The sequence below is a fragment of the Neoarius graeffei genome, chromosome 1 (genome assembly GCF_027579695.1).
Source record: "Neoarius graeffei isolate fNeoGra1 chromosome 1, fNeoGra1.pri, whole genome shotgun sequence".
Taxonomy (NCBI): domain Eukaryota; kingdom Metazoa; phylum Chordata; class Actinopteri; order Siluriformes; family Ariidae; genus Neoarius; species Neoarius graeffei.
In genome coordinates, this window is record NC_083569.1 from 54,191,996 (window position 1) to 54,218,764 (window position 26,769).

General features: G+C 39.1%; 1 protein-coding gene across 1 annotated transcript; it reads left to right on the forward strand.

Annotated features, from left to right (window-relative positions):
• The first annotated feature begins 923 nt into the window (after positions 1-923).
• Positions 924-25,827, forward strand: LOC132894615 (uncharacterized). Its single transcript, XM_060934695.1, has 12 exons — positions 924-1,124; positions 4,612-4,677; positions 6,030-6,086; positions 9,991-10,089; positions 10,206-10,280; positions 10,719-10,793; positions 14,947-15,006; positions 15,128-15,166; positions 19,189-19,284; positions 19,377-19,404; positions 19,635-19,711; positions 24,216-25,827. Exons 1-12 carry the CDS (start codon positions 1,076-1,078, stop codon positions 24,227-24,229), a joined length of 735 nt encoding a protein of 244 aa, XP_060790678.1. The 5' UTR covers positions 924-1,075; the 3' UTR covers positions 24,230-25,827.
• The last annotated feature ends 942 nt before the right edge of the window (positions 25,828-26,769 follow it).

Below are 26,769 nucleotides of genomic sequence, written 5' to 3' on the forward strand. Positions count from 1 at the left end.
TATTTACTGACGCTTATGCAATTATGATGGAGTTTGGGGCAGGCAGTTGCCCCAGAGCTGAAATATGACTAGAAATTTTCCGATGACTTATCAAAATCTTCTTGCTAGTTCTGATGATGTTCTATGAATCAGACATGGATTTGTTTGTGCATGATTCATTGCATTCAAATCTGCATTTCCACACACCTCTGGTGATTAAAGGCAACTGTATGCAAGGTGGGGACAAACCCTGGATGACACACCAGTCACCAGTCAGATGCAGTGTATCTCATGCATGTGTTTGGAATGTGGGGGAAATAAGAAAATGAGAGGAAATCCAAAAGGAGAAAATGCAGACCCTTGGGCTATGAGGTACTAACCATTGTTGCCTTGTTTTCTATTACACCGCCATGCTGTTCACATATCACTAACCATTCTACAATATCTATTTCATTTTAAAAAATGATAATTCTTAGACTACGTGATATAAAAGTTCGAGCCGCAGGAGTGTGGTATATGGAATGAATTCTCAAGTTTCTTTCAATTCTAGCTAGAAATCTAGTTAAAACCTGGGCTGTGTCATAAAAATAAGGAGAATGACCACCATCCTTAAAATAAGATGTGTTGGTCTTTAAAAAAAAAAAAGTCACACACCTGAGGATGAAGATGCACAGGTGTAAACTTATGATCAGGCTGGTTTTGTCTGACACAAAGAACCAAGACTGTAGTGGTTTAACGAACACATCCAAGACATTTCAGTTGGTTTTATGGCCAGGAAGGAAAAGCTAACAGAAAAAAAGTTTGTGCAAAGGAGCACAAACAGCCTCGGACACGGGGTTCCTGTTCACAGAATTTGGAATTCTCGCTCTGGGTTATTCACGCCTCAACAACTCCACCTCCTTCCCGTCCAGTCCACTAGTCCTCCACCCAAGTGGAAGCTGGTGCATTTCCTCTATTTAGCCAAAGGAAGTGACAGAATAGGCAGCAGAGGCATTGTATGTGAAGCTGTCTCCCAGAGAGCACTGACCCTGTTGCACTTATCTGATGCTGCAGTGTGAAACCATCAATTTAGTGCACCATACAAAAGAAGGACATCATGGCTACCAGGGTCACTCTCTTCATCTTCTGTTATTTTCTCTTCCTAAGTAAGTACCATTTTTATTTATGTGTTTCAAGTTGTTGAGGTGATTTTTGGGATGAAGTGTACTTTCATTAGGATAAAATGATGAAACAGTATAGAAGGTCTTTATATGGTGGAACTGAAGCAGTTTCTTTAATGCAGTAAATGGAAGGCCTGTTACATGATGAATGCTTACAGGGGAAAATGGTGCTATTTAATTACTGTAATAACTCTTTGATTGTTTAAATGAAATGATAAGAGGAATGTAATCAGTTCTCTAAACCCAGAAAGTATGTGCGTACCTCAGCAAAGAACACTTTTAAGGTGCTGTGAGGATGTGGGAAATGTTGACTGTCTAAGATCTTTAGATGTGTGTTGACCCTGTAACAGTTCAGGGTGGGGATGAACTGGTGTTCTATTGTTGGGAGTGCAACCGAATGTGCTGATAATCAGTGGAAACCAGACAGCCATGTTTCTCACAGGGGAGTGCAACACTGGCCAGCGTGTAAAGCCTCCATTTGGAAAAATTTACAGCAAATCTGCTTCCACTGGAAATCAACACAACTAAGAAACTGGTCAAAACCCAGAGGCTTGAGAATGGTTAGGAAGTCTCAGTAAATCTGTCTTCAGTAAATAAATAATGCTTTTCATTTTTAGAATATAAATCACTTTATACTAACTATTTCTATCCACAGTAGAAGCCTGTGTAGCTCGTTTTAGCTTTCATTATGGATAAAGCAGTAATCTTGAATTTCTATCACTTCGTTAATCTATTTAATGTAGCAGTTGAACTGAATTGTGGCCATTTATGGGCAAAAACAGTGCTTCAAAAGTTCTGATACCGACATAATTGTTTTTCCTCATAAGTAGCTTAGTTAATTATGATTTATTCTGACTCACCGAAACAGACAGAATCAGGCCTCGGCTTTCAGGCTGGAGAGCATAAATCAAACATAGAATTTGCGCTGGGCCAGACAATAAGGGCACAGAAAAAGAATTTATCATGGGCAGGAAGTATCGACAGGAACCTCATAGGGGACTCTTGGGAGAGAAACAGGGTTACACAGGATGCAGCTTTTCACAGGTCTGCTCAAGTATAAAGAGGATGTCTGCACTAGAGGATGAGGGAATGCTGCTCTTTCGGCCACTCCATGTCATCCAATGTGTTAGGTGAAAAGATTACACAGGTTACGTCAAAAAAGGAAAGACAGTCATTTTGAAGATACACGTGTTTAATGATAGATGGATGGATGGATGGACAGACTTTATTGATGCCCAAAAGGAAATTCTGGAGCGTAGCATCACACTTTAACTGTTTCCAGAGGAGTCCAGCGTTGGTGGTTGTAATTAATTGTGATGATAAAACATAATTTTTTGGTTAATCTTATTTCACTTCTTTGAGTAAACGTTCATCTGTTCTGAAAGGATATGAAGCAGACAAACCATCATGTACAGTTTGTTCAGTCCTATATACAGTAGCGTCAGTGGTTGGCATCATCAACACCAGACCTGAACAAAGAAGAAGAAGCCAAGTCAAGAAGCCTTTATTTGTCACATATACACTCAAGCGCAGACTTAAGCACACAGTGAAATTTAACCCATCTCAAGCAGTGAACACACACATGTACACACAAGTAAGTAATGAGCACACACACATACCCAGAGCAGTGGACAGCTATGCTACAGCACCAGGGGAACAGTTGAGGGTTAGGTGCCTTGCTCAAGGACACTTCAACCCAAGGCTGCCCCATGTTAACCTAACCACATGTCTTTGGACTGTGGGGGAAACCGGAGCACCCGGAGGAAACCCACACTGACAACATTAAAAATCCGCACAGAAAGGCCCCCATCGGCCACTGGACTCGAACCCAGAACCTTCTGGCTGTGACACGACAGTGCTGCCCAAAATACTAGATACACCGTGTATGTATACAATTGCTGACTGTAGCCTCCACCATGCCACCTGTCTATCAATTTGGAACTGTATTCCAAACTTTTTTTCACTAAAGTGGACAAGATTCACACCTATAACACAAGGCATGCTGCAAAACAGTCATACTATCTTCCTTAAGCGAGAACAAATTATAGAACATTTAATATTCATTTCTGAGGCCCCACACTCTGGAATGGTATCGATATTGATATCAAGTGCTGATCATTTTCTCGGTTTAAACAAAAACTAAAACAAAACTTTCTCAACAGCTACAAGTTAATTCTTCATATGAATATGCATTTGGATAATACCGGTACCACTGTTTTACAAGGCTTATCTGACTGTGTTTTTTTCTTTTTTTCTGTCGTTTTTGTGTTTTATGTGGAAAGTGTGTAAATGTCTGACCTTAGATAGCAAGCACTTTCCTTAAAGCTGACAACCTGGCATTTTAGCCATCTAGAGTTATTTCAGGTTGCCAGTGCCCTCAGTCCATCCATCCATCCATCCATCCATCCATCCATCCATCCATCCATCCATCCATCCATCCATCATCTGTAGCCGCTTATCTTGTCCTACAGGGTCGCAGGCAAGCTGGAGCCTATCCCAGCTGACTATGGGCGAGGGACGGGGTACACCCTGGACAAGTCGCCAGGTCATCACAGGGCTGACACATAGACACAGACAACCATTCACACTCACATTCACACCTACGGTCAATTTAGAGTCACCAGTTAACCTAACCTGCATGTCTTTGGACTGTGGGGAAAACCGGAGCACCCAGAGGAAAATCACCAGGTTATCGCAGGGCTGACACATAAAGACAAACAACCATTTACACATATGATCAATTTAGAGCCAGCAATTAACCTGTATGTCGGAGCACCCAAAGGAAACCCACGCAGACACGGGGAGAACATGCAAACTCCACACAGAAAGGCCCTCGCCAGCCGCTGGGCTCGAACCTGGACCTTCTTGCTGTGAGGCGACAGTGCTAACCACTACACCACTGTGCCACCCCTGCCCTCAGTTTATTTTATTAAAATTCTTTATGAAAGAGTTCTATTCAAAAAATGTAAATAGCGCTTATAAGGGATAATAAAGATTGTTGTTGGAGAAAAACCACCATGGCTATTGAGCCCTCCATCATACTAGCGTTAGTGCCGTATTGAGAATTAACAACCACTGAAACAATATCTGATGGGGGGTGGAACGGGATAGAGGGGGCTGGCAAACTTCATAGCAACAGATACACTCAGCAACTGTAAATCTACAAAGTAGTTGGTGTGTACCTCATAAAGCGAATGTAGTTATAAATAAAATTGAATGGTAAATGTTTTCTTTCTAGATACCTTGAAATACCTAGCAGTTATTTAGAAAATTATATATAATGGATTAAGTTCCCAGTGTGCTATGCCCAATGCCTTATGAGCTTTTTCAATAATATTTCCCAGCATTTTTGTGACTCCATATTGATTTCAATCTGGAATCTTTACTATGGCATCACTTCTGTCAATGTTTTATCTTGACTTTATGCAAATGAATTTTCAGTCGAGTAATATCAGATTCTCTCACTGTTTAGCAAATGGGTTCGCTGCTTCCCATGAAACATCTTCTTCCACTTCTATACCAACAACATCACAAGCTGGTGAGTCTCACTCTTATTGACTGGGGTCCAATCTCTAACAGCATCTTATAGTTAGAATCATTCTAAATGATGGATGTTAGCGTGTACATTGTGATGCTTTGTCTATCAATTAAAATATATACATTACTGTGCAGAGGTCTTAGGCACCCTATTCTTTTTTCATAAAAACTTTGTTACAGATTTCTATTTTATGACTCCTACATTATCGAGTCAGTCCAAAAAACATTTTAGAGTCCAAACGTTCATTTTCCAGCACAAAATTAAATGTTACAGGGAAAAAAATGTTTGTATCTGAGCAGCATATTCCATAAGAGAGCACTTTTCAGATTAAAGAAGAAAACATAATGAAGGCTGCTGGGTTTTGGTGCAAAATGAAGACGTGAGTGAGACAGTCAAAGTGTCCAGAAGAACTGTGGCTGCTTCTGTAAGATGCTCAGTAAAACCTACAGCTCACTTCCTTATAGAACTGCACTCACTGTACCTGAGACTACTATCTTTTATTAAAGCAAAGGGTCGTCTCACACCAAATATTGACTTTGTTTCATTTACTATGGCTTACTGCTGTTTATAGTATAGTATTTTTTATGTTGAAACATTTCATTATTTTTTTTAAAGTCATTTTTGGTCTCCAGCATTTCATGCGCCTTGGACTTTTGCACAGTGCTGTATATTGGAATCCAAATACCACCATGCTTTTGAGAAACTTGTACATCCATTTCTGCGGTCATCTTTATAATCTGCTAATAGAATAAACAAAAATAGAATGTTAAATCAGTTCTCTTAATCACTTTCTGTCAGTATTCAGTGTTTTGGAGAACAGCCAGATTTCATGTATGGAGAGGAACTGTGTTTATTCCCTCAGTGTTTATTCCTTCACTTAGTTCAGACAAGGGCCATACCTGACTCAAAAGTTGCAGAAAATGGAGCAAGCATTCATTCTTCAAGCAAGGCTCCTGATCACATAGAAGATACTGTATGTATCTGTGTTAGTTCAAAAATACACTAGGCGTATGCGCTAGAATTACGTCAACTGTTTAATGAAGAAAAATACGAGTTGCTTTAATGCCAGGAAAACCACAATCACAAGCCATCTTTGTGTATTAATAGTTAAAGAAGTGATTTCCTGTGAGGAATGAGCTATGAATAAAACATGCAGCAAACATGTATTGCAGTGTTTTGTGGCAACTTGTCATATATTTTAACCCCAATGCTCATTTGTAATGACTACTGAGAACACACTGGATGTAACTGCACAGACTTTTTCATTCAAATCCATTCTAACAACCAGGAAATGCAAATTTTTAAGATGCCACTTAAATGCATAATGCTAAATGTCTTTCACTGATTTCCAGGAGCTGCAGGAAACACTGGCAATGAGACTTATACGACTACAGCAGCACAACTATCTGGTGAGTGTCACTATAACTGAGCACTACCATTTCACCACTATTAGTTAGTCATGGCCAGGTTCTTGCCCAAACTGATAATCGCATCATCAGTTTTTCTTTGGCTAATCAGAAACAAGGTACGCCACCACTCTTGTCGGAGCAGTTAGGGGTTTGGTGCCTTGCTTAAGGGCACTTGAGCCAGTCTTGCTGGTTCAGGGAATTGAACCAGTGACTTTTTGGTCCCAAAGCTGTTCCTCTGACCATTTGGCCATGGCTTCCCCAAAACTACTTTTTCCACTGGGTTCAGCTCTATCTTTATCATCTGTTTATAATGTGTTGATGAAGTGAATGAAAAGTGTACTTACCATTTACTTTCCATCACTGCTGTAGGTATTAATTAGTTGCAAGCTTGGAAACACTTGGGACATTTCAGAGAACTGTCAGGAGTCATGCATGTAGAGAAACAAAGTGTATTATGAACAGGTCAGGTGAAGAACACAACAGGGACAGTGAGCACTCCCATGACCATCATCTAGCAGAAATAAATAAATAAATATAGTGCCATTATTACAAACAAATACTCCATTTATATACCTGTTTAAAAAAGGTTAAAATGGAAAAGGCGATGAAAATGTGTAATATTTATCAGTTTGTTCCTTTTCACTGAAGAAATTAAATGCATACTCGTTAAATATTAGACCAGGTGGCGTCCCGACTTGAAGCGGACTCACACCCTTTGTCCGAAATCGCTCCCTACTCACTATATAGGGCACTATATAGTGGGGATGCCATTTTGTAGTGCTGTCCGAAAACTTAGTGAGGATTATTTACACCCTATATAGTGCACTCAAAGTATCCCACAATACATCATGAAAAGTAGTGTAAAATGATGGTCACTAACCAAAGCAATATATCCCATCATGCATTGTGGTCGCGCTGAAAGAAATCAAATTAAAAGTCTCAAATTTGATTTAATAAAAGGCAGCGGCAAAGAAGAAAGTATTCAGCCTTGATTTAAAAGAACTGAAAGATGCAGGTACTTTGTATTGATTAATGTGGGAAATACACTCAGTATAATATGTATTTATCACAAAAATACATGCATGTGTTTATTATTTTGAAAACCCACTAGCCGACTGATCTGGCACGTTTTAATTGTGCGACAGTAATGACGTAAATACCAGCGTGACAGACTAGTGTACGAAAGCGTTTTTTCATTTTACCAATGAGCTCACTATGTAGTCCTCTATATAGTACATCCCTGTATAGGGAGTAGTGAACGAGTGAGCGATGTCGGACACAGGGACTGTTACCACACAAAAGTTGATCAGTTTCGAATTATAATATTCCTCTCACACCAAAGTAATTTGCACATTTACAATTACAATTTTAACATACATATTCACTTTATAGTTACATCTAATGGTGTGGAATGTCTGCTAAACAAGTTACTTCCTGATATTACTCACATTATCACAGCTACTGTGGTGCTTGAATGTTTGTGAACCCTTTAGAATTTTCTGTATTTCTGTATAAATACGACCTAAAACATCATCAGATTTTCACACAAGTCCTAAAAGTAGATAAAGGGAACCCAGTTAAACAAATGAGACAAAAATATTATACTTGGTCATTCATTTATTGAGGAAAATGATCCAATATTACATATCTGTGAGTGGCAAAAGTATGTGAACCTCTAAGGTTAGCAGTTAATTTGAAGGTGAAATTAGAGTCAGGTGTTTTCAATCAATGGGATGACAATCAGGTGTGAGTGGGCACCCTGTTTTATTTAAAGAACAGGGATCTATCAAAGTCTGATCTTCACAACGCATGTTTGTGGAAGTGTATCATGGCACAAACAAAGGAGATTTCTGAGGACCTCAGAAAAAGCATTGTTGATGCTCATCAGGCTGGAAAAGCTTACAAAACCATCTCTAAAGAGTTTGGACTCCACCAATCCACAGTCAGACAGATTGTGTACAAATGGAGGAAATTCAAGACCATTGTTACCCTCCCCAGGAGTGGTCGACCAACAAAGATCACTCCAAGGGCAAGACGTGTAATAGTTGGTGAGGTCACAAAGGACCCCAGGGTAACTTCTAAGCAACTGAAGGCCTCTCTCACATTGGCTAATGTTCATGAGTCCACCATCAGGAGAACACTGAACAACAATGGTGTGCATGGCAGGGTTGCAAGGAGAAAGCCACTGCTCTCCAAAAAGAACATTGCTGCTCATCTGCAGTTTGCTAAAGATCACGTGGACAAGCCAGAAGGCTATTGGAAAAATGTTCTCTGGATGGATGAGACCAAAATAGAACTTTTTAGTTTAAATGAGAAGCGTTATGTTTGGAGAAAGGAAAACACTGCATTCCAGCATAAGAACCTTATCCCATCTGTGAAACATGGTGGTGGTAGTATCATGGTTTGGACCTGTTTTGCTGCATCTGGGCCAGGACGGCTTGCCATCATTGATGGAACAATGAATTCTGAATTATACCAGCAAATTCTAAAGGAAAATGTCAGGACATCTGTCCATGAACTGAATCTCAAGAGAAGGCGGGTCATGCAGCAAGACAACGACCCTAAACACAGAAGTCGTTCTTCCAAAGAATGGTTAAAGAAGAATAAAGTGAATGTTTTGGAATGGCCAAGTCAAAGTCCTGACCTTAATCCAATTGAAATGTTGTGGAAGGACCTGAAGTGAGCAGTTCATGTGAGGAAACCCACCAACATCCCGGAGTTGAAGCTGTTCTGTACGGAGGAATGGGCTAAAATTCCTCCAAGCCGGTGTGCAGGACTGATCAACAGTTACCGGAAATGTTTAGTTGCAGTTATTGCTGCACAAGGGGGTCACACCAGATACTGAAAGCAAAGGTTCACATACTTTTGTCACTCACAGATATGTAATATTGGACCATTTCCCTCAATAAACAAATGACCAAGTATAATATTTTTGTCTCATTTGTTTAACTGGGTTCTCTTTATCTACTTTTAGGACTTGTGTGAAAATCTGATGTTTTAGGTCATATTTATGCATAAATATAGAAAATTCTAAAGGGTTCACAAACTTTCAAGCACCATTGTATGAACCAACATGCAGCTTGTCAAGAAGTTAGTAAGAAACTGCAAAGCACAATTTCCTCTCTCCTGAGACTTCCAGTTCGATGGAAAACGTGAAAAAGCAACCTTACCTCAAAACCTGACACTGACTGAGGTCTTCTTTTTGTAAATGTTAAATAAATGTCATCTTCCATATAAACACCAGTGCAACTTTTATATCTTTCTTTGTTGTTAAATAACAAAACTATTCATCTCATTATCTGTAGCCGCTTTTTCCTGTTCTACAGGGTCGCAGGCAAGCTGGAGCCTATCCCAGCTGACTACGGGCGAGAGGCGGGGTACACCCTGGACAAGTCGCCAGGTCATCACAGGGCTGACACATAGACACAGACAACCATTCACACTCACATTCACACCTACGCTCAATTTAGAGTCACCAGTTAACCTAACCTGCATGTCTTTGGACTGTGGGGGAAACCGGAGCACCCGGAGGAAACCCACGCAGACTCGGGGAGAACATGCAAACTCCACACAGAAAGGCCCTCGCCGGCCACGGGGCTCGAACCCGGACCTTCTTGTGAGGCGACAGCGCTAACCACTACACCACCGTGCCGTCCCAACAAAACTATTGTTAGGAATAATTTGTGTATTCATCATACAAGTATTTTTAAATGAGTTCCGAGAATTATAAATAACGTACCAGAACAAGTGCATTAATGCACACCTGTAACTTGCCTTGGAGCTGGCATGATTTTTATAAATACACAGCCAGGAAATATATAAATTGATTATGTCTGGTAATAATGATATTCTGTCAAAAAGAATTTCCAAGTGAGTAACTTCTCTTGTTGGTTAACCCATTTAGGAACAGCGTCAACCATCACTAGTACATCAGCGCAGTCTACCAAATCTTCTGTCAGCACAAAAACTATGCAGTCTGTCCACCTTACTGCATCACCAACAAGTGAGTCTCACTATAACTGACCAGTCGAGTTTCACCACTTTGTTCAGTTTACAGTTTGTCCACAAGTCAAAAATGCACAGAGAACAATGTGTATTATAAACTTTATATTCTCTTAGGTTCGGGGCTTAAATTTGAGCATCAGAACACATCAGCGAGCACTCTGAAAACCACCAGCAGTATTGGACCTCAAGGTAACAGAAATGATAATTTCATGATTCGAGGGGTGTGTGTGTGTGTGTGTGTGTGTGTGTGTGTGTGTGTGTGTGTGTGTAATTGATGTATTGTAAATGCATACAGTTGCATAATGTACAATACCAGTTTTTGTTTTCACAAATTAGTGGCCAATAATTGTCAGACGGGTTAATTATTATGGAATGGCATGTATGTAATAATAATAATAATAATAATAATAATAATAATACAGTTGGAATAATAATGCCATCAATGTCTCAAGTTTTTGCATTCTTACCATTTGACTAAAAACTGCATTTCACATATTTTTTCACTTATATTTTACAAGCTTCATAAAATAGAAAACTGAAGTCCTTCATCACCATCACTTTTGAAGAACTTTCCATATGAGCATTTGCTGGCTGCTTTTGCTTCACTCTCTGGTTATTTTCACTTAGATGGAGTAACTAGCAGCTATGAGCACCAGAAAACATCAGTGAGCACTAACAAGACCAGCAACACTGAACATTTAGGTAACAGAAATTATTATGTCATAATTTGAGGTGTGTGTGTGTGTGTGTGTGTGTGTGTGTGTGTGTGTGTGTATACAGTTAGGTCCATAAATATTTGGATAGAGGCAACATTTTTCTAATTTTGGTTCTGTACATTACCACAATGGATTTTGAACAAAACAATTCAGATGCAGTTGAAGTTCAGACTTTCAGCTTTAATTCAGTGGGTTGAACAAAATGATTGCATAAAAATGCGAGGAACTAAAGCATTTTTTAAACACAATCCCTTCATTTCAGGGGCTCAAAAGTAATTGGACAAATTAAATAATTGTAAATAAAATGTTCATTTCTAATACTTGGTTGAAAACCCTTTGTTGGCAATGACTGCCTGAAGTCTTGAACTCATGGACATCACCAGACGCTGTGTTTCCTCCTTTTTAATGCTCTGCCAGGCCTTTAATGCAGCGGTTTTCAGTTGCTGTTTGTTTGTGGGCCTTTCTGTCTGAAGTTTAGTCTTTAACAAGTGAAATGCATGCTCAATTGGGTTGAGATCAGGTGACTGACTTGGCCATTCAAGAATATTCCACTTCTTTGCTTTAATAAACTCCTGGGTTGCTTTGGCTTTATGTTTTGGGCCATTGTCCATCTGTATTATGAAACGCCGACCAATCAGTTTGGCTGCATTTGACTGGATTTGAGCACACAGTATGTCTCTGAATACCTCAGAATTCATCCGGCTGCTTCTGTCCTGTGTCACATCATCAATAAACACTAGTGACCCAGTGCCACTGGCAGCCATGCATGCCCAAGCCATCACACTGCCTCCGCCGTGTTTTACAGATGATGTGATATGCTTTGGATCATGAGCTGTACCACGCCTTTGCCATACTTTTTTCTTTCCATCATTCTGGTAGAGGTTGATCTTGGTTTCATCTGTCCAAAGAATGTTCTTGCAGAACTGTGCTGGCTTTTTTAGATGTTTTTTTAGCAAAGTCCAATCTAGCCTTTTTATTCTTGTGGCTTGCACCATGCAGTGAACCCTCTGTATTTACTTTCATGCAGTCTTCTCTTTATGGTAGATTTGGATATTGATACGCCTACCTCCTGGAGAGTGTTGTTCACTTGGTTGGCTGTTGTGAAGGGGTTTCTCTTCACCATGGAAATTATTCTGCGATCATCCACCACTGTTGTCGTCTGTGGGCGTCCAGGTCTTTTTGCATTGATGAGTTCACCAGTGCTTTCTTTCTTTCTTTCTCAGGATGTACCAAACTGTAGATTTTGCCACTCCTAATATTGTAGCAATTTCTCGGATGTTTTTTTTCTGTTTTCGCAGCTTAAGGATGGCTTGTTTCACCTGCATGGAGAGCTCCTTTGACCACATGTTTTCTTCACAGCAAAATCTTCCAAATGCAAGCACCACACCTCAAATCAACTCCAGGCCTTTTATCTGCTTAATTGAGAATGACATAATGAAGGAATTGCCCACACCTGCCCATGAAATAGCCTTTGAGTCAATTGTCCAATTACTTTTGCTCCCTTTAAAAACAGGGTGGCACATGTTAAGGAGCTGAAACTCCTAAACCCTTCATCCAATTTTAATGTGGATACCCTCAAATGAAAGCTGAAAGTCTGGACTTTATGTCCATGTCCATTATATAACTATAACTTGAATATGTTTCAGTAAACAGGTAAAAAAACAAAATTTGTGTCAGTGTCCAAATATATATGGACCTAACTGTATGTGTGCACATGGATGCAAGTATATTCATTAAAAATACAATATATTTTATTCTATTTACATTCACCGGATATGAGCAATCACACGCTCTAACTGGCGACTCTCCTACTAGGCTATCAGCTCATATACCGTGAGTAGAGAAAAACAAAATGGCGGAGCGTGTTGCTGAACCAACCGAGGACGAAAAAAAACCTCTACTCAAAAACAAACCCCCCAAAAATACAAAAAAAGCAACAAAATATAGAATAAAAGTATCTGATGGGGAAAATATATCTTTTTTTTTTCCGAGAAGTATTATTATCGCATTTTTCACAACTTGTACTGTCATTTCGCTGGTTTGCTTACATTCTAAGCAGAAATGATTTTGTTGGATGTTTTGTATAAAGTTTTTATTGATTGAATTTGCAAAAAATAAAAATGCCCTGTTTCTCAAAATCCAGTGAATCTGGACAGAATAAAACAGTTATTCCACTCAATCTTGTCATACATGGCTTATAGCTGACTCGGTGCTACATGCCGGCTATCAGCTCATGTACAACTTGATTTCGTGGAACAATTTAAATGTACAGTACCAGTCATCAGTATGGATACACATGGTTATTTGTGGGGGTTTTTGTTTCCTTTGTTTTCATAAATCACTGGTCAATAATTATCAAATTGGTTCATCATTATGGAATGGCATGTATAGACTCATGTAATAATAATAATAATAATAATAATAATAATAATGCCTCCATCAAAGTCTCATGTTTGAGATACCATTACCATTTTGACAAAAAAACGGCTGAAAAGCTGTTCTTTTTTGTTTGTTTGTTTGTTTGTTTGTTTGTTTGTTTTTACAAGCTTCCTGAGATAGAAAGCTAATCACCAACAGTTCACCATCACTTTTAAATGGCTTTCCACATGAGCACTTGCTAGTTGCTTTTGCTTCACTCTCTGGTCTAGGTCAGACCAAAACATGGGTTTAACTGGTTAATATGGAGATCTTATGAAACAGAACTCTACATATATATCTAAAAATATAAAGCATGTGTATATATAAGCCTTTAGCTGTGTCTTACTTTTTTGCATCAGTTATGTGCAGCTCTTTGACTGATGCTGTACAGTATATTGTAGCCTGAGTGTTTTGGTGGTGAATAGTTCAGTTCCATCTAAACCACAATGCAAAGTTCATCTTTATGAGTAAAAAAAACAGAGGTGGACAAAGTACCCAACTTCATTACTTAAGTAAAAGTACAGATCCCACTGGTCAAATGTTACTCCGATACAAGTGAAAGTTGTCCAGTCAAATTTTTACTGAAGTTAAAGTACTGAAGTACTTTCTTTTAAAAATACTTAAGTATTAAAAGTACATTTTCTGTCAATGCATCGTTGTATTATTGCCACAATGCTTACAAAACCTAATGGCGTTACCAAAGACAGAAATGTGAATTCACAAAATGAACGCATGCTGTGCCATCATGGTGGTTTAACATTAAGCTAGCTAGTCAGTGAAGCTCCACCTGACATGCTAGCAAACGCTTTTCAAACTCGAAATCATATTGGGTAGCTGATGCTGTTGTTTATTTGGCAAGATTATGCTAAAACATATTTCTGAAAGGACTTCAGATAAGTTAACATTATTCATGTTAGCGTAACACCGTTTTTACATGCTAACTAACAGTGTCCAAGTTAACTAGCTATGTGTTAATGTTAGCCGTGGACAAGGCTGTGGTAACTTGGCGGGCAAATCCATAGAAAGTCCTTTGACTAACCAGACTGCATAGCTATTGCAATGTTATCGCTCGCGCTAAAAGCACAGACAACTACATTGCAAGCTTTCTCTTGGAATAAAACATTTGGACAGCGAGTTTTTGTAGGCCGTGATGTGGTTCATTTTAGGCAAACACTTAAAACGAAACAAATCTTTATTCCTTTCAGAAAACTGAAACATGGGTTCATGGACCATGAGTGTGTGCATTCCCCAGAAGAACCACCTCCTTCCATTCTGTCATCAACTGATCGTGTTAAATAATGCTGCGGAGAAATCATTGAACTTGATGCTATCCTGTCTATGGACATGAAATGGCCCAACTGATGACTGATAGACTGTCTCAGTGTCACCTGCGAAAAAACCAATCACGTTTTAGAAAAGACAAAAGCGTCCACTTTCAAAGCCGCTTCATAGTAACAAGGACCTTGATAGAAATGTAGTGGAGTAAAAAGTACGATATTTGCCTTTCAAATGTAGTGAAGTTCAAGTCATAAGTTTTCCAAAAAAAAATACTCAAGTAAAGTACAGATACTCAAAAAGTGTACTTAATTACAATACTCAAGTAAATGTATTTCGTTACTGTCCACCTCTGGAAAAAAAAATGATCGAATGTGCACAAGTGTCTTTCACTATCTTTGACAGCATATTGATTGTTGCATTTTGTAAATTCTGGACTCATTCAGATCAGAAAGTAAATACTACTAAAGCTAATGTCAACCAAACAGAAGGAAACAGGACCTCTGGTAAGTAACCTTTAGATAATTATCAACATGCACATAATAAGTAACAACTAAGTGCCTCATATCAAATGTTAATACTACATTAAGCAGATATTATTAAACAGGATGGTTATTTTTCCCATAGGTCCTCAGTCTGAAGAAAAAACTGAAGCTGCACAATTTCGTAAGTCTGTATATCAGCCAATTATACACTGATGAAAACCATGAAACCATGAAAACCTTGCCATATTTGCAGAAAACAAGACAAACTCTTAGAACTGATTTTTTTCAATTTAGAATAGCTAGAACATTTAAGCCATGACTTAATATTCATGATTATTTCAAATATTTCAATTTTTCAAATTGCACAGCTGTCATCAACTTTTATTCAAACACAAAGCCGAACTGGAACTGACTCAGTGGTTTTGATTAGCCATTAAAATCATTATGCACTTCTGTTCAGATAGGGAAAGGTTTATACTTAGAAATATTATTATTACTTCATAAATAAGTTGAGTACCATTTGACATTTGAGTACATTTTGGAAATAAATCTTAATGCATCAATTTGTAATGGTAATTTGTCCAGAAACCTTTTTTTTGTCCTTCAAACACTATCTTAACAAAGGCGAGCATCTTGAATATCGTCAAATATATCCAGTATTTCCTATTATAAGATTATTAAAAAAACAGCTAAATATTTCATCTCATTATCTCTAGCTGCTTTATCCTGTTCTACAGGGTCGCAGGCGAGCTGGAGCCTATCCCAGCTGACTACGGGCGAGAGGCGGGGTACACCCTGGACAAGTCGCCAGGTCATCACAGGGCTGACACATAGACACAGACAACCATTCACACTCACACCTACGGTCAATTTAGAGTCACCAGTTAACCTAACCTGCATGTCTTTGGACTGTGGGGGAAACCGGAGCACCCGGAGGAAACCCACGCGGACACGGGGAGAACATGCAAACTCCACACAGAAAGGCCCTCGCCGGCCACTGGACTCAAACCCAGAACCTTCTTGCTGTGAGGCGACAGCGCTAACCACTACACCACCGTGCCGCCCAGCTACATATTTATGAAACATATTTCAAGACATTTTACTAATCTCAAACTTAAAATAGTCTTACTCTACAGGTAGATAATTGTTCTAATTTTAAACAGGTCTTTCTAAAAAGGAGCTGGAGTACCTGCTAATAGAATAAGAACATTTGAAGCTGAAAATGTTGAGTAAATCTAAAAACAAGCTGAATTATATTATACAGTGATGCTTGAAAGTTTGTGAACCCTTTAGAATTTCACACAAGTCCTAAAAGTAGATAAAGAGAACCCAGTTAAGCAAATGAGACAAAAATATTATACTTGGTCATTTATTTATTGAGGAGAATGATCCAATATTACATATCTGTGAGTGGCAAAAGTATGTAAACCTTTGCTTTCAGTATCTGGTGTGACCCCCTTGTGCAGCATTGACTTCAACTAAATGTTTCCGGTAACTGTTGATGAGTCCTGCACACCGGCTTGGAGGAATTTTAGCCTGTTCCTCCGTACAGAACAGCTTCAACTCTGGGATGTTGGTGGGTTTCCTCACATGAACTGCTCGCTTCAGGTCCTTCCACAACATTTCGACTGGATTAAGGTCAGGACTTTGACTTGGCCATTCCAAAACATTAACTTTATTCTTCTTTAACCATTCTTTGGTAGAACGACTTGTGTGCTTAGGGTCATTGTCTTGTTGAGATTCAGTTCATGGACAGATGTCCTGACATTTTCCTTTAGAATTCGCTGGTATAATTCAGAATTCACTGTTCGATCAATGATGGCAAGCCGTCCTGGCCCAGATGTGGCAAAACAGGCCCAACCCATGATACTACCACCACCATGTTTCACAGATAGAATAAGGTTCTTATGCTGGAATGCAGTGTGTTCCTTTCTCCAAACATAACGCTTCTCATTTAAACCAAAAAAGTTCTATTTTGGTCTCATCCATCCACAAAACATTTTTCCAATAGCCTTCTGGCTTGTCCACGTGATCTTTAGCAAACTGCAGATGAGCAGCAATGTTCTTTTTGGAGAGCAGTGGCTTTCTCCTTGCAACCCTGCCATGCACACCATTGTTGTTCAGTGTTCTCCTGATGGTGGACTCATGAACATTAACATTAGCCAATGTGAGAGAGGCCTTCAGTTGCTTAGAAGTTACCCTGGGGTCCTTTGTGACCTCGCCGACTATTACACGCCTTGCTCTTGGAGTGATCTTTGTTGGTCAACCACTCCTGGGGAGGGTAACAATGGTCTTGAATTTCCTCCATTTGTACACAATCTGTCTGACTGTGGATTGGTGGAGTCCAAACTCTTTAGAGATGGTTTTGTAACCTTTTCCAGCCTGATGAGCATCAACAATGCTTTTTCTGAGGTCCTCAGAAATCTCCTTTGTTTGTGCCATGATACACTTCCGCAAACATGCGTTGTGAAGATCAGACTTTGATAGATCCCTGTTCTTTAAATAAAACAGGGTGCCCACTCACACCTGATTGTCATCCCATTGATTGAAAACACCTGACTCTAATTTCACCTTCAAATTAACTGCTAATCCTAGAGGTTCACATACTTTTGCCACTCACAGATATGTTATATTGGATCATTTTCCTCAGTAAATAAATGACCAAGTATCATTTTTTGTCTCATTTTGTTTAACTGGGTTCTCTTTATCTACTTTTAGGACTTGTGTGAAAATCTGATGATGTTTTAGGTCATATTTATGCAGAAATATAGAAAATTCTAAAGGGTTCACAAACCTTCAAGCACCACTGTATTTTGTCACTGCTATAGCAAGTTATGAATGTTTGAAATATGCTATGTAATATATCAGTCCATATGTCAAAGCAATGGCTGTAAACGAGATTCACTGAAACCTGTGAGAGACTCCATAGGACGGAAGTAAAACATACAGCGGAAATCAAAGTGACCAACCCTGTGTCCGGAATCGCTCACTCGTTCACTACTCACTATATAGGGAATTACTATATAGAGGACTATACAGTGAGCTCATTGGTAAAATGAAAAAATGCTTTCGGACACTAGTCCGTTGTGTTGGTGTTTACGTCATTACTGTCACACAATTAAAACGTGCCAGATCAGTCGGCTGGTGGGTTTTCAAAATAATAAACACATGCATGTATTTTTGTGATAAATCCATATTATACTGAGCATATTTCCCACATTAATCAATACAAAGTACCTGCATCTTTCAGTTCTTTTTAAATCAAGGCTGAATACTTTCTTCTTTGCCGCTGCCTTTTATTAAATCAAATTTGAGACTTTAATTTGATTTCTTTCAGTGCAACTGCAATGCATGATGGGATATATTGCTTGGTTAGTGACCATCGTTGTACACTACTTTTCATGATGCATTGTGGGATACTTTGAGTGCACTATATAGGGTGTAAATAATCCTTATTCAGGTTTTGGACAGCACTACAAAATGGCATCCCCACTATATAGTGCCCTATATAGTGAGTAGGGAGTGATTTCGGACACAAGGTAACATCTGCCAACATTGTCAAAAGACGCGCGCGCCCTCTTTCGAACGCTGATGTAATCAAGCCGGAAGTTTTGTTTGTTTTGATAGCAATCAGGAAAGTTTGAAAAAAGTAGGCAGTAATCGTCATTTAAACTCGTTTTTGTGCAATATTTCGTTTGGAAAGCAGTTTTCAAAATGGTGGCACTGACACCTGGCTGACACTTCACGTTTCGAAGTCTCGCACAAGTCTCGTGAAGATCGCGCGAATAAGCGACACCTGCTGTGGACCAAACGAACTACATTCAACATAGTTAAAAACCGAACAGGCTGATAAGTATAATATTTAATTGCAATTAGTTGCCAATACGAGTCACGATATAAGGTTACTAAAACTGAAAACGTAATTGAATAACACGTTAATTAAGAAATAAAGCAAGTTTTAAAATGACTTCAGTTCTCCTTTAAATGCTGACCAATATATAACAATCCAGTTTTAAGATAAATTAAATTTGATCAGGTGTACCACTTTTGATCTTCCAATACAATGCAATAAATACAGTACAGTAAATTACAGCTAATGGCTGACATGAATAATTTCTTGTCTGAGAAATTGAAGAGCATATGCCAAATGATGGAATGTGGATTTAATGTCCAGATTCTTTCAAACACATTGTTATGTTACAGAGCCCCGTTATCTCTGGCTTTTGCTTTTGGTGGTTGCAGTCGTGGCTGTATTAATATACATGAAGTTCAAGTGTTTTAAAGTCCATCATCATCCAGGTACCTATTGAAATCCATTCTATTAAGAGTACACTTTTTATTATTCTTATTTAGACCAATCTAAGATTTTTCTTCATTTTTGTTTCCCTTAGTTGAGGCCATGGACCATGGAACAGAGAAGTGAGTATGTTGGGTCTGAGAGAAACTCTCCTTCTTGCCCAATGTGGCTTTGTCCAAGGTCATCTTGAGTGAGAAGTACTTGCTTGGAAAGTTGTGATACTGTTATACAGCGTATCAGCTATTTTAAGCCACTTGACTAGGCACATTCACAGACGTTATATTGTAAAATAGTTTCCCTGGGGTCCTGATTGTTTTCTGTTATTGCTCCCATGTTGCTCCTGAAATCTCAGTGCTTCATTCCAAAGGACGGAGAGCAACAAAGATGGAGTCATGCTTTTGGGAGTCAAATCAGGAGGAGAAGAGAATGGTATGCTTACGATCTTATACAGTATATATAATCACTAATCATTCCTGTACAACTGACCAAACTGTGCCAGGGCCTGTCTCAGAGAATATTATTGTTGTGTACTGTACAGTTTGTACCTTTTGTTTCTGAAATTATCGGTTGCTGCTATTATTTAAAAGTCGCTGATATCCTAATCCAACTAATGCCGCTTTTCCACTACCAATGCGGCTGAGTTGGGCTGAGCCGTGCCGTGCTGAGTTGGGCTAAGTCGAGCTGAGTGGGGCTGTTGGGGTTGCATTTCGACTACAACCGCGCTGAACCGTGCTGGCTGGAAGTGGGTGGACACATTGGGTGGAGTTAGCGAAAGTGGGTGGACGTCACGTGATGTCGTTAGGCGGCGCAAACAGTGACATCAGTGACCTTTTAAGCGGTAGTCTCACGACCCGGAGAGTAAACAATAAACATGGAGTCGTTGGTGTTGCTGGTCTTGGTGCTGTGGCTTGTTGTCACCGACAACGCCAGCAGATACTGGCAAGAGCGTATAGATGAGGCGAGGCGCATAAGCCTTCAGAAATTCTCGTAATTCGTAATTATTCTTCTTCCGGGTTTACGGTGTTTACAGATCCCAGCGTGCTCGCGGGGCGTGTGTGGGCATGTGAGGACACTCCTCCTCACCAATCAGTGCACAGGGGAGTGTATCCTCACACCCCTAGCCCCACTCGGCTCGGTTTGGCTCGCTTCAGCCCCACTCCAAAACCGTGCGAGTTTTGGGTGCTAAGCAGGGCTGAAGCGAGCTGAGTCGTGCTGCTCTGAGGTAGTCGAAACGCGAGCCGTGTCAGGCTGAAGTGAGCTGAAGTGAGCTGAAAAAGGGTAGTGGAAAAGGGGCATAACTCAACATTTTTTAGAGACTTCTCTGCTTTTTATGCTGTCTAAAGACATGGAGACTAAAAAACAAAAAGTAAACAAAAAAGACTTAAGCGAGTCACCTTCTGAATTGATCAGATTAGAAACACTGCTAAACTAATGCCAACATTCTTTATACTCTCCAGCTAGTCAATAAAAGTCTGCAGCTCTGCAGATAGGTAACACTTCCTCACAGAGTGACTTGTTTAAGACTCAAAAGGACTCTGGACTTGACTCAAAGCAGATAACTCATGACTTAACTCGAATTTAGAAACAAGTCCCAGTTAAAAACGATATTTGATCATTACGTTTAGGGTGAAAGGAATGAATGTGATTTCAATTGCTCTTTCTTTTGGCCACATCTTTTGGTCCCTCTCCATCAGAACACCCTGTAATGCCATTTATCTGGTCCAACGTGTTCAGTTGCTCAGAGGAAGCCTGAGCTTTTAATAACTCATTGTTGCTGGTGGGGGAGTGAATGAGGGAAGGTGTTTCCTGCTGTTTATCTCCCCACCTCTCTCTCTCCATCAGACCACCCTACAAAAAAAAGTGCAGGACGATAGATAACTTTTCAGTCAGGCACTACCTATTCTGGTGAGGGATTGTTGTATAGCACTGTGAAAATGTCATTGAATCCCCAAGAGTATTACTCTTTTTTTGGGGGGGGGGGGGGGGGGGTGTCTCTTTTCTGCTGAACTATTCAATGGAGGGATTTTACAGGATTTGCATCATTTAGATGTAGTTTATATGTAGCGCTTCCTGCACTTAGAGCTGATAAACATCTTTATTATGTTTGTACTTTTGACATTCAAACCCATTTTCTCTTTAATCAGTAGAACCCATCACATAACAAAAGGTTAAAAACAACAGTTAATGGCAAATTTTCATTCCCACTCAGCCTTCCATAATGAAAAAGTAACAGATATCGTGTATTTTCTGTAAATCCGTTGTTGTGAAAAGCCCAAGTGGAGACATTAGCTAGTTAGCAATATGGCGTGAGTCAAGCTGTTGAGAGAGTTCTTTTCCTGTTCCTGAACATTTGTGTTGTTCAAGCAAAGGTTATGTATAACATTTCCCCTGATGTTTTCTTTACTTATTGTTTTGAGTTTGCCGCCAGTTGCTTTACATTGATGCAGTGTGAGTAGTTCTGTTGCGATATCACTACATCACCGTCAGCAATGTCACGACCGTCACAACATGTAAATCTGATGGTTCCAATTCCCACTGGAGCCGTGGCGAAAGATTTCTGTAATTGTTACTAGGTCATCAGAGGATAGATTAACATTTTGACTTTAGTCTTTTGCACCCATTCCCACACGACATGACACCATTACAGCATAAACCCGGAAAATATACGGTTTTCAGTGCGAGTGTGAATGGACTAAGAGATTGTGGCTATGGAAAGAGAAATAGAGTCAACGTTTGAGAACCTATCCCCTAGGATTTCACCAAGCACTGTAGCTTTAAAAACAGCCATTATTGTCCTCGTGTTCCTGTTAACTTATTGTTCGAGTAATGAATAGCTAAACAATTAGAACAAATATAGTGCTATTGTTTGGAGCTGTGTTGTGACTCAGAATATTAAATGTGCCAGACAGTAATTAGTTGGCAGTGGTTCACTATGTAATCACAATGTAGTTGTGATCAGCGTTAATTTGTTTCCCTGCGACTCATTAGCAGTATCAGATGAACATGACTTTACACTCATATTTTCTCTGACTTGTTAGTGCACCCAACTGAGTACGTTAGTAAGTAGAATTGTGCGATCATAATGTCGTATTAAGTCATTTAACAATCATTATGCCCTGCAAATATGAGTATTTACTGGCATGTGTGGCGTAATAGCTCTGTTTTTCATGTTGTGTTTATATTGGCTGGAGATTTCTGACCATTTAAAAGTATCTTAGTGGCCTCTGGTGGACAGGAAAGCACTTTTATTTTGGTGTGCATCCATGCGGCTAATGCATTTTAAAGAAGATACGCAGAACCTTTATTTTTAAATACATTTCTGAGTGGATAGTATCTCCATCCTTGACTCTTGTATGCTGCATAAATGGGAATAAAAAAATATATATTTCTGAGAGTTAAAATCGACCGCAAAGTTGGTATTCGCGCTGCCCCGCTGAGCCAGCCAGCCCTGAGTGCGTGACGTCACAGCGGGAACTGGTTTTAAGGCCGAGGCCTTTTACAGCTATAGACCAAAGTCATATAAATAAAACTTTAAGGTGAAAGTAAGAAATAGCGTTACCGACTTGCTCAACTAAGACTGATTTGACTTCACTGATTGTGGGTTGACTCTCATTAAAACAGGATGGGTGTTATAACTTATGCAACATACATGTACATGCATGCATTTTCACTGATAAAACGTAAAAGGCTCATTAAATAATCAGATGAACTGAGACAATCACATTCTGAAGCAAATTAAATAATCTTATACCGGTAACTTAAACACACAATACAAGTTACATGTATTAATCTAAATGCAGGTAAACAATCAGTGTTGTTGCTTTTGTTGTTTTGTATCCAAATGAGAGTCGGCGCTTACCCGTCTGTGTTCTCGCTTCTTGAAGGCCGATCTTGTGGCCGATTGTTTTGAAACAATCTGACTTTCAGTTGTTTGTTCAGTTCTTCGTTCATTCGCTTCTTCCACGTAAGGGCGAGATATTGCTGCTGAGGCAAGCATATCCAGTGGAGAAATCAGATGGCTGGTCCACTCGTTCTCCATTTTCTCCATACTGAGTACTCCGCCATTACTGCTCAGCTCAAGCAATTACTAAAACCCAGGACGGGACGTCACCGGTTTTAGCAACAACCGCGGGGAGGTCACTGCCCGAGCGATAATATGTCACATCCCATTGCATCCCGGGTTTTACCAACAACCCTCGGCTCACACTCGGGGAGGACTGGTGCAGCTGAACTTACTTTCCTTTTTTAGATAGATAGATAGATAGATAGATAGATAGATAGATAGATAGATAGATAGATAGATAGATACTTTCCTTGTAGTTTTCCTTAATTGTTGATACTGCACCCTCTTTCAATACGGGCTTATAGCCAACACTCCTCAGCAGATCAGAGGTCTTGTACAAATCTTCAGTAAAATGTGCAGAGCAGAGGAGAGACCACTTCATAGGTGCCCAATGTGCCCGTGAACTTCTTGCAAAATGCGTCCAAATCTTTGCAGTTTGAAAATTCTTGGAACATGAATGCACCTTCTGTCGTGTTGCTGGCAGGTGCAGCAACATATCTATATGGCATGGCGATAAATTAGCTCAAAGTGGAGGATCGGAGTTGCAGTCAGCTCTGTGTTTTAGTATAGCGGAAATGGCGATGAGACCAATAGCCTTCCTGCTGTGGCGTCACAGATGTCAAGGTCATTCACTCAGACCGCTACCTATATGAATTATTTTAATCGTAAAAATTACTATATTAGATTTATTGTTAACGCTTAAAACTATTCCTGTACCATTCTTGAGGTCTCAAGGCATTTATAAACAAAAAGTGAGGCCATGGTTCTGCATATATGCTTTAAACTGGATATGGCCTGGCACATAACATACATCCACTTTAATCTGAAAGTTTCTTTAAATTAATTTTCCTCCTTTTCACCTTGGTGCAGCTGCAGCAAAATAAGCAGGCAAGTGAAGTGACACAAGCCAAAACAAATCCAGAAGCTGAAAAAGATGAAGACTGCACACTTCAGTGATTTTCCTTTGGAATGAAATGAAATGAAGTGATACATTTCGCATTTAATGTTCATGTGTAGATTGTATTGGCTCAGTAAGTCTGAACGATGATGAATGTGCAAATGATAATTTTATTATCATTAAAATTATTATCATTATATGTTTATTTTACATTTTGAGTAAATAATATGATGTGACTCTGAGGTCTTTGCTGGAAATATATATATATATATGTTATTTACCAGCTGGGAGGTCCGTATGGTGAAATACCGTGACCGAGGTCTTGAAAGTACTGAGCGAGGCCCTCTGGGCTGAGGTCAGTATTCAAGGCCAAGGTCACGGTATTTCACCATATGGATCGACCTTAAGCTGGTAAATAATATATTTATTTTTTTCTTTACCAAATTCTTACAGAAAATGAGAGCGCCCGAAAGGGAAAACCGAGCCACCATTTTGAATCCTTATTCACGGCTGTAATGCAAATTGCTTCCTCCTCGGTATACAAGTGCACTTCCATGGCAGGAAAAAAAAAACCCTGCATTTTGCCGCCTATGTAGTCCCCTATTTATACAAAATTGAGTCATTCAGGATTCAGCCATGTTTTTGCTCGGCGTTAGCAACAGTTACAGGTTTTTAGCTTTCTCCTGAAATGTTTTCTTTTATTTCTTCTTACTCAGAGTAGTAAAATTCGCTTTCACTGTGAACACTGTCGTTATCACTATCCATGATGTAAAATTAATGCTATTCTCCTGAAAAATGCTGGCAAAAAATTATAACATTTTTGATAATCTTATAAATAAATCTTATAAAAAAAAGATCAATGTTGAAAAAAAATGCTACTATGTTTGTTTGTTGTTGTGAACGAGCGAGTCGCCAGAGGTCCATAACCGGGGTCCGTAACTGGAGTCCATATCGTAGGATACGGACCCACTCGCCAACCAATCAGAGTGCAGGATTTGATGGAAACCGGACCACGAAAGAAATAAACTTCTGTTATTTTCTGTACATAAACAATTTCTAGATGTGCCAATATATGTAATACATATACTTTTTAAAAACAATCATGTGATATAATTTTGTTGAACAGATTTAACTTGCATTAAGATAAATGTTCCTCAAATGTGTATAAAGATAGTGAACAAGAACGTTTGAGAGCTGAAGAAATGTTGAAATATGGTATGTTTTTGTAAAATGATTGAAGCAATTTAGAAAAATATCTCGAGAAAATCTATTTCTTTTACATTAAAGAAATGTTTTATTCAGTTTCCATCCATAGAATGTATAATTTTTTCCAGTTTTATCATAACGATTATTCACTGGAGTCTTAATAGAGCCTACAGTGTGTAAGACATTTGCATTATATCATTGTAACTTGTTTTTATTCATATAGACTGTTTTGTTTTTTTTCTTTCAAATTAGCATTGTTCCAGAGTATCTGTAAATATTGACTTGTGGACATTTAGGACACATTAAGTTTTAGACACTCAGATTTTCTCACTCTTCTGTTTTTATAATGGAATTGTGTTTTTCATTTCCTCATCTCATTTTTAATTATCTCAGTTAATAAAAGAATTTGTGCCCAATCTGCCACATCTTCAATCATTAATCACTATGATAGCAGTCAGATCACAGACAAGACATACATACAAGAGTTATTACTGAACTAAATTAGCTGCATTCATACAACATGAGCTGTGATCACAGAGGCTGGCGACTTAAATCAAATGTTATGGTAATATTTATATGGGCAAAGTTGCACATATTCAGAGTCGGTTTACACGCACGCTTTAGTCAATTTTCTGGGAACCCTTTCAGATTATTAAAATGACCTGTGTGTAGTTCATGCCTGTGAGGTTGGCAGATAAAACATGAGAGTAGGTTTTTCAAGAGCATCTACATCACTGACTTTAAACACAAGCACTAGTCTTTAAGCCCCCCCCCCAAAAAAAATAAAAATAAAAATCGGAGAATTTGTTTTCAAATGTAATGTAAAATAAAAACAAGGGAATTTAAAAATAGAAAATATTAATATGCTGATAGTGTCTTGCAAAAGTATTCATCCCCCTTGGTGTTTGTCCTGTTTTGTCACATGGCTTTTTGGGGGGGTTAGCACCATTTGATTTACACAACATGCGTACCACTTTAAAGGTGAAAATTGTTTTTTTTTTATTGTGACACAAACAATAATTAAGATGAAAAACAGAAATCTGGAGTGTGCATAGGTATTCACCCCCCCCGCCCAAAGTTGATACTTTGTAGAGGCACCTTTTGCTGCAGTTACAGCTTCAAGTCTCTTGGGGTATGTCTCTATTAGCTTAGCACATCTAGCCACTGGGGTTTTTGCACATTCCTCAAGGCAAAACTGCTCCAACTCCTTCAAGTTAGATGAGTTGCGTTGGTGTACAGCAATCTTCAAGTTATGTCACAGATTATCAATTGGATTGAGGTCTGGGCTTTGACTAGGCCATTCCAAGACATTTAAATGTT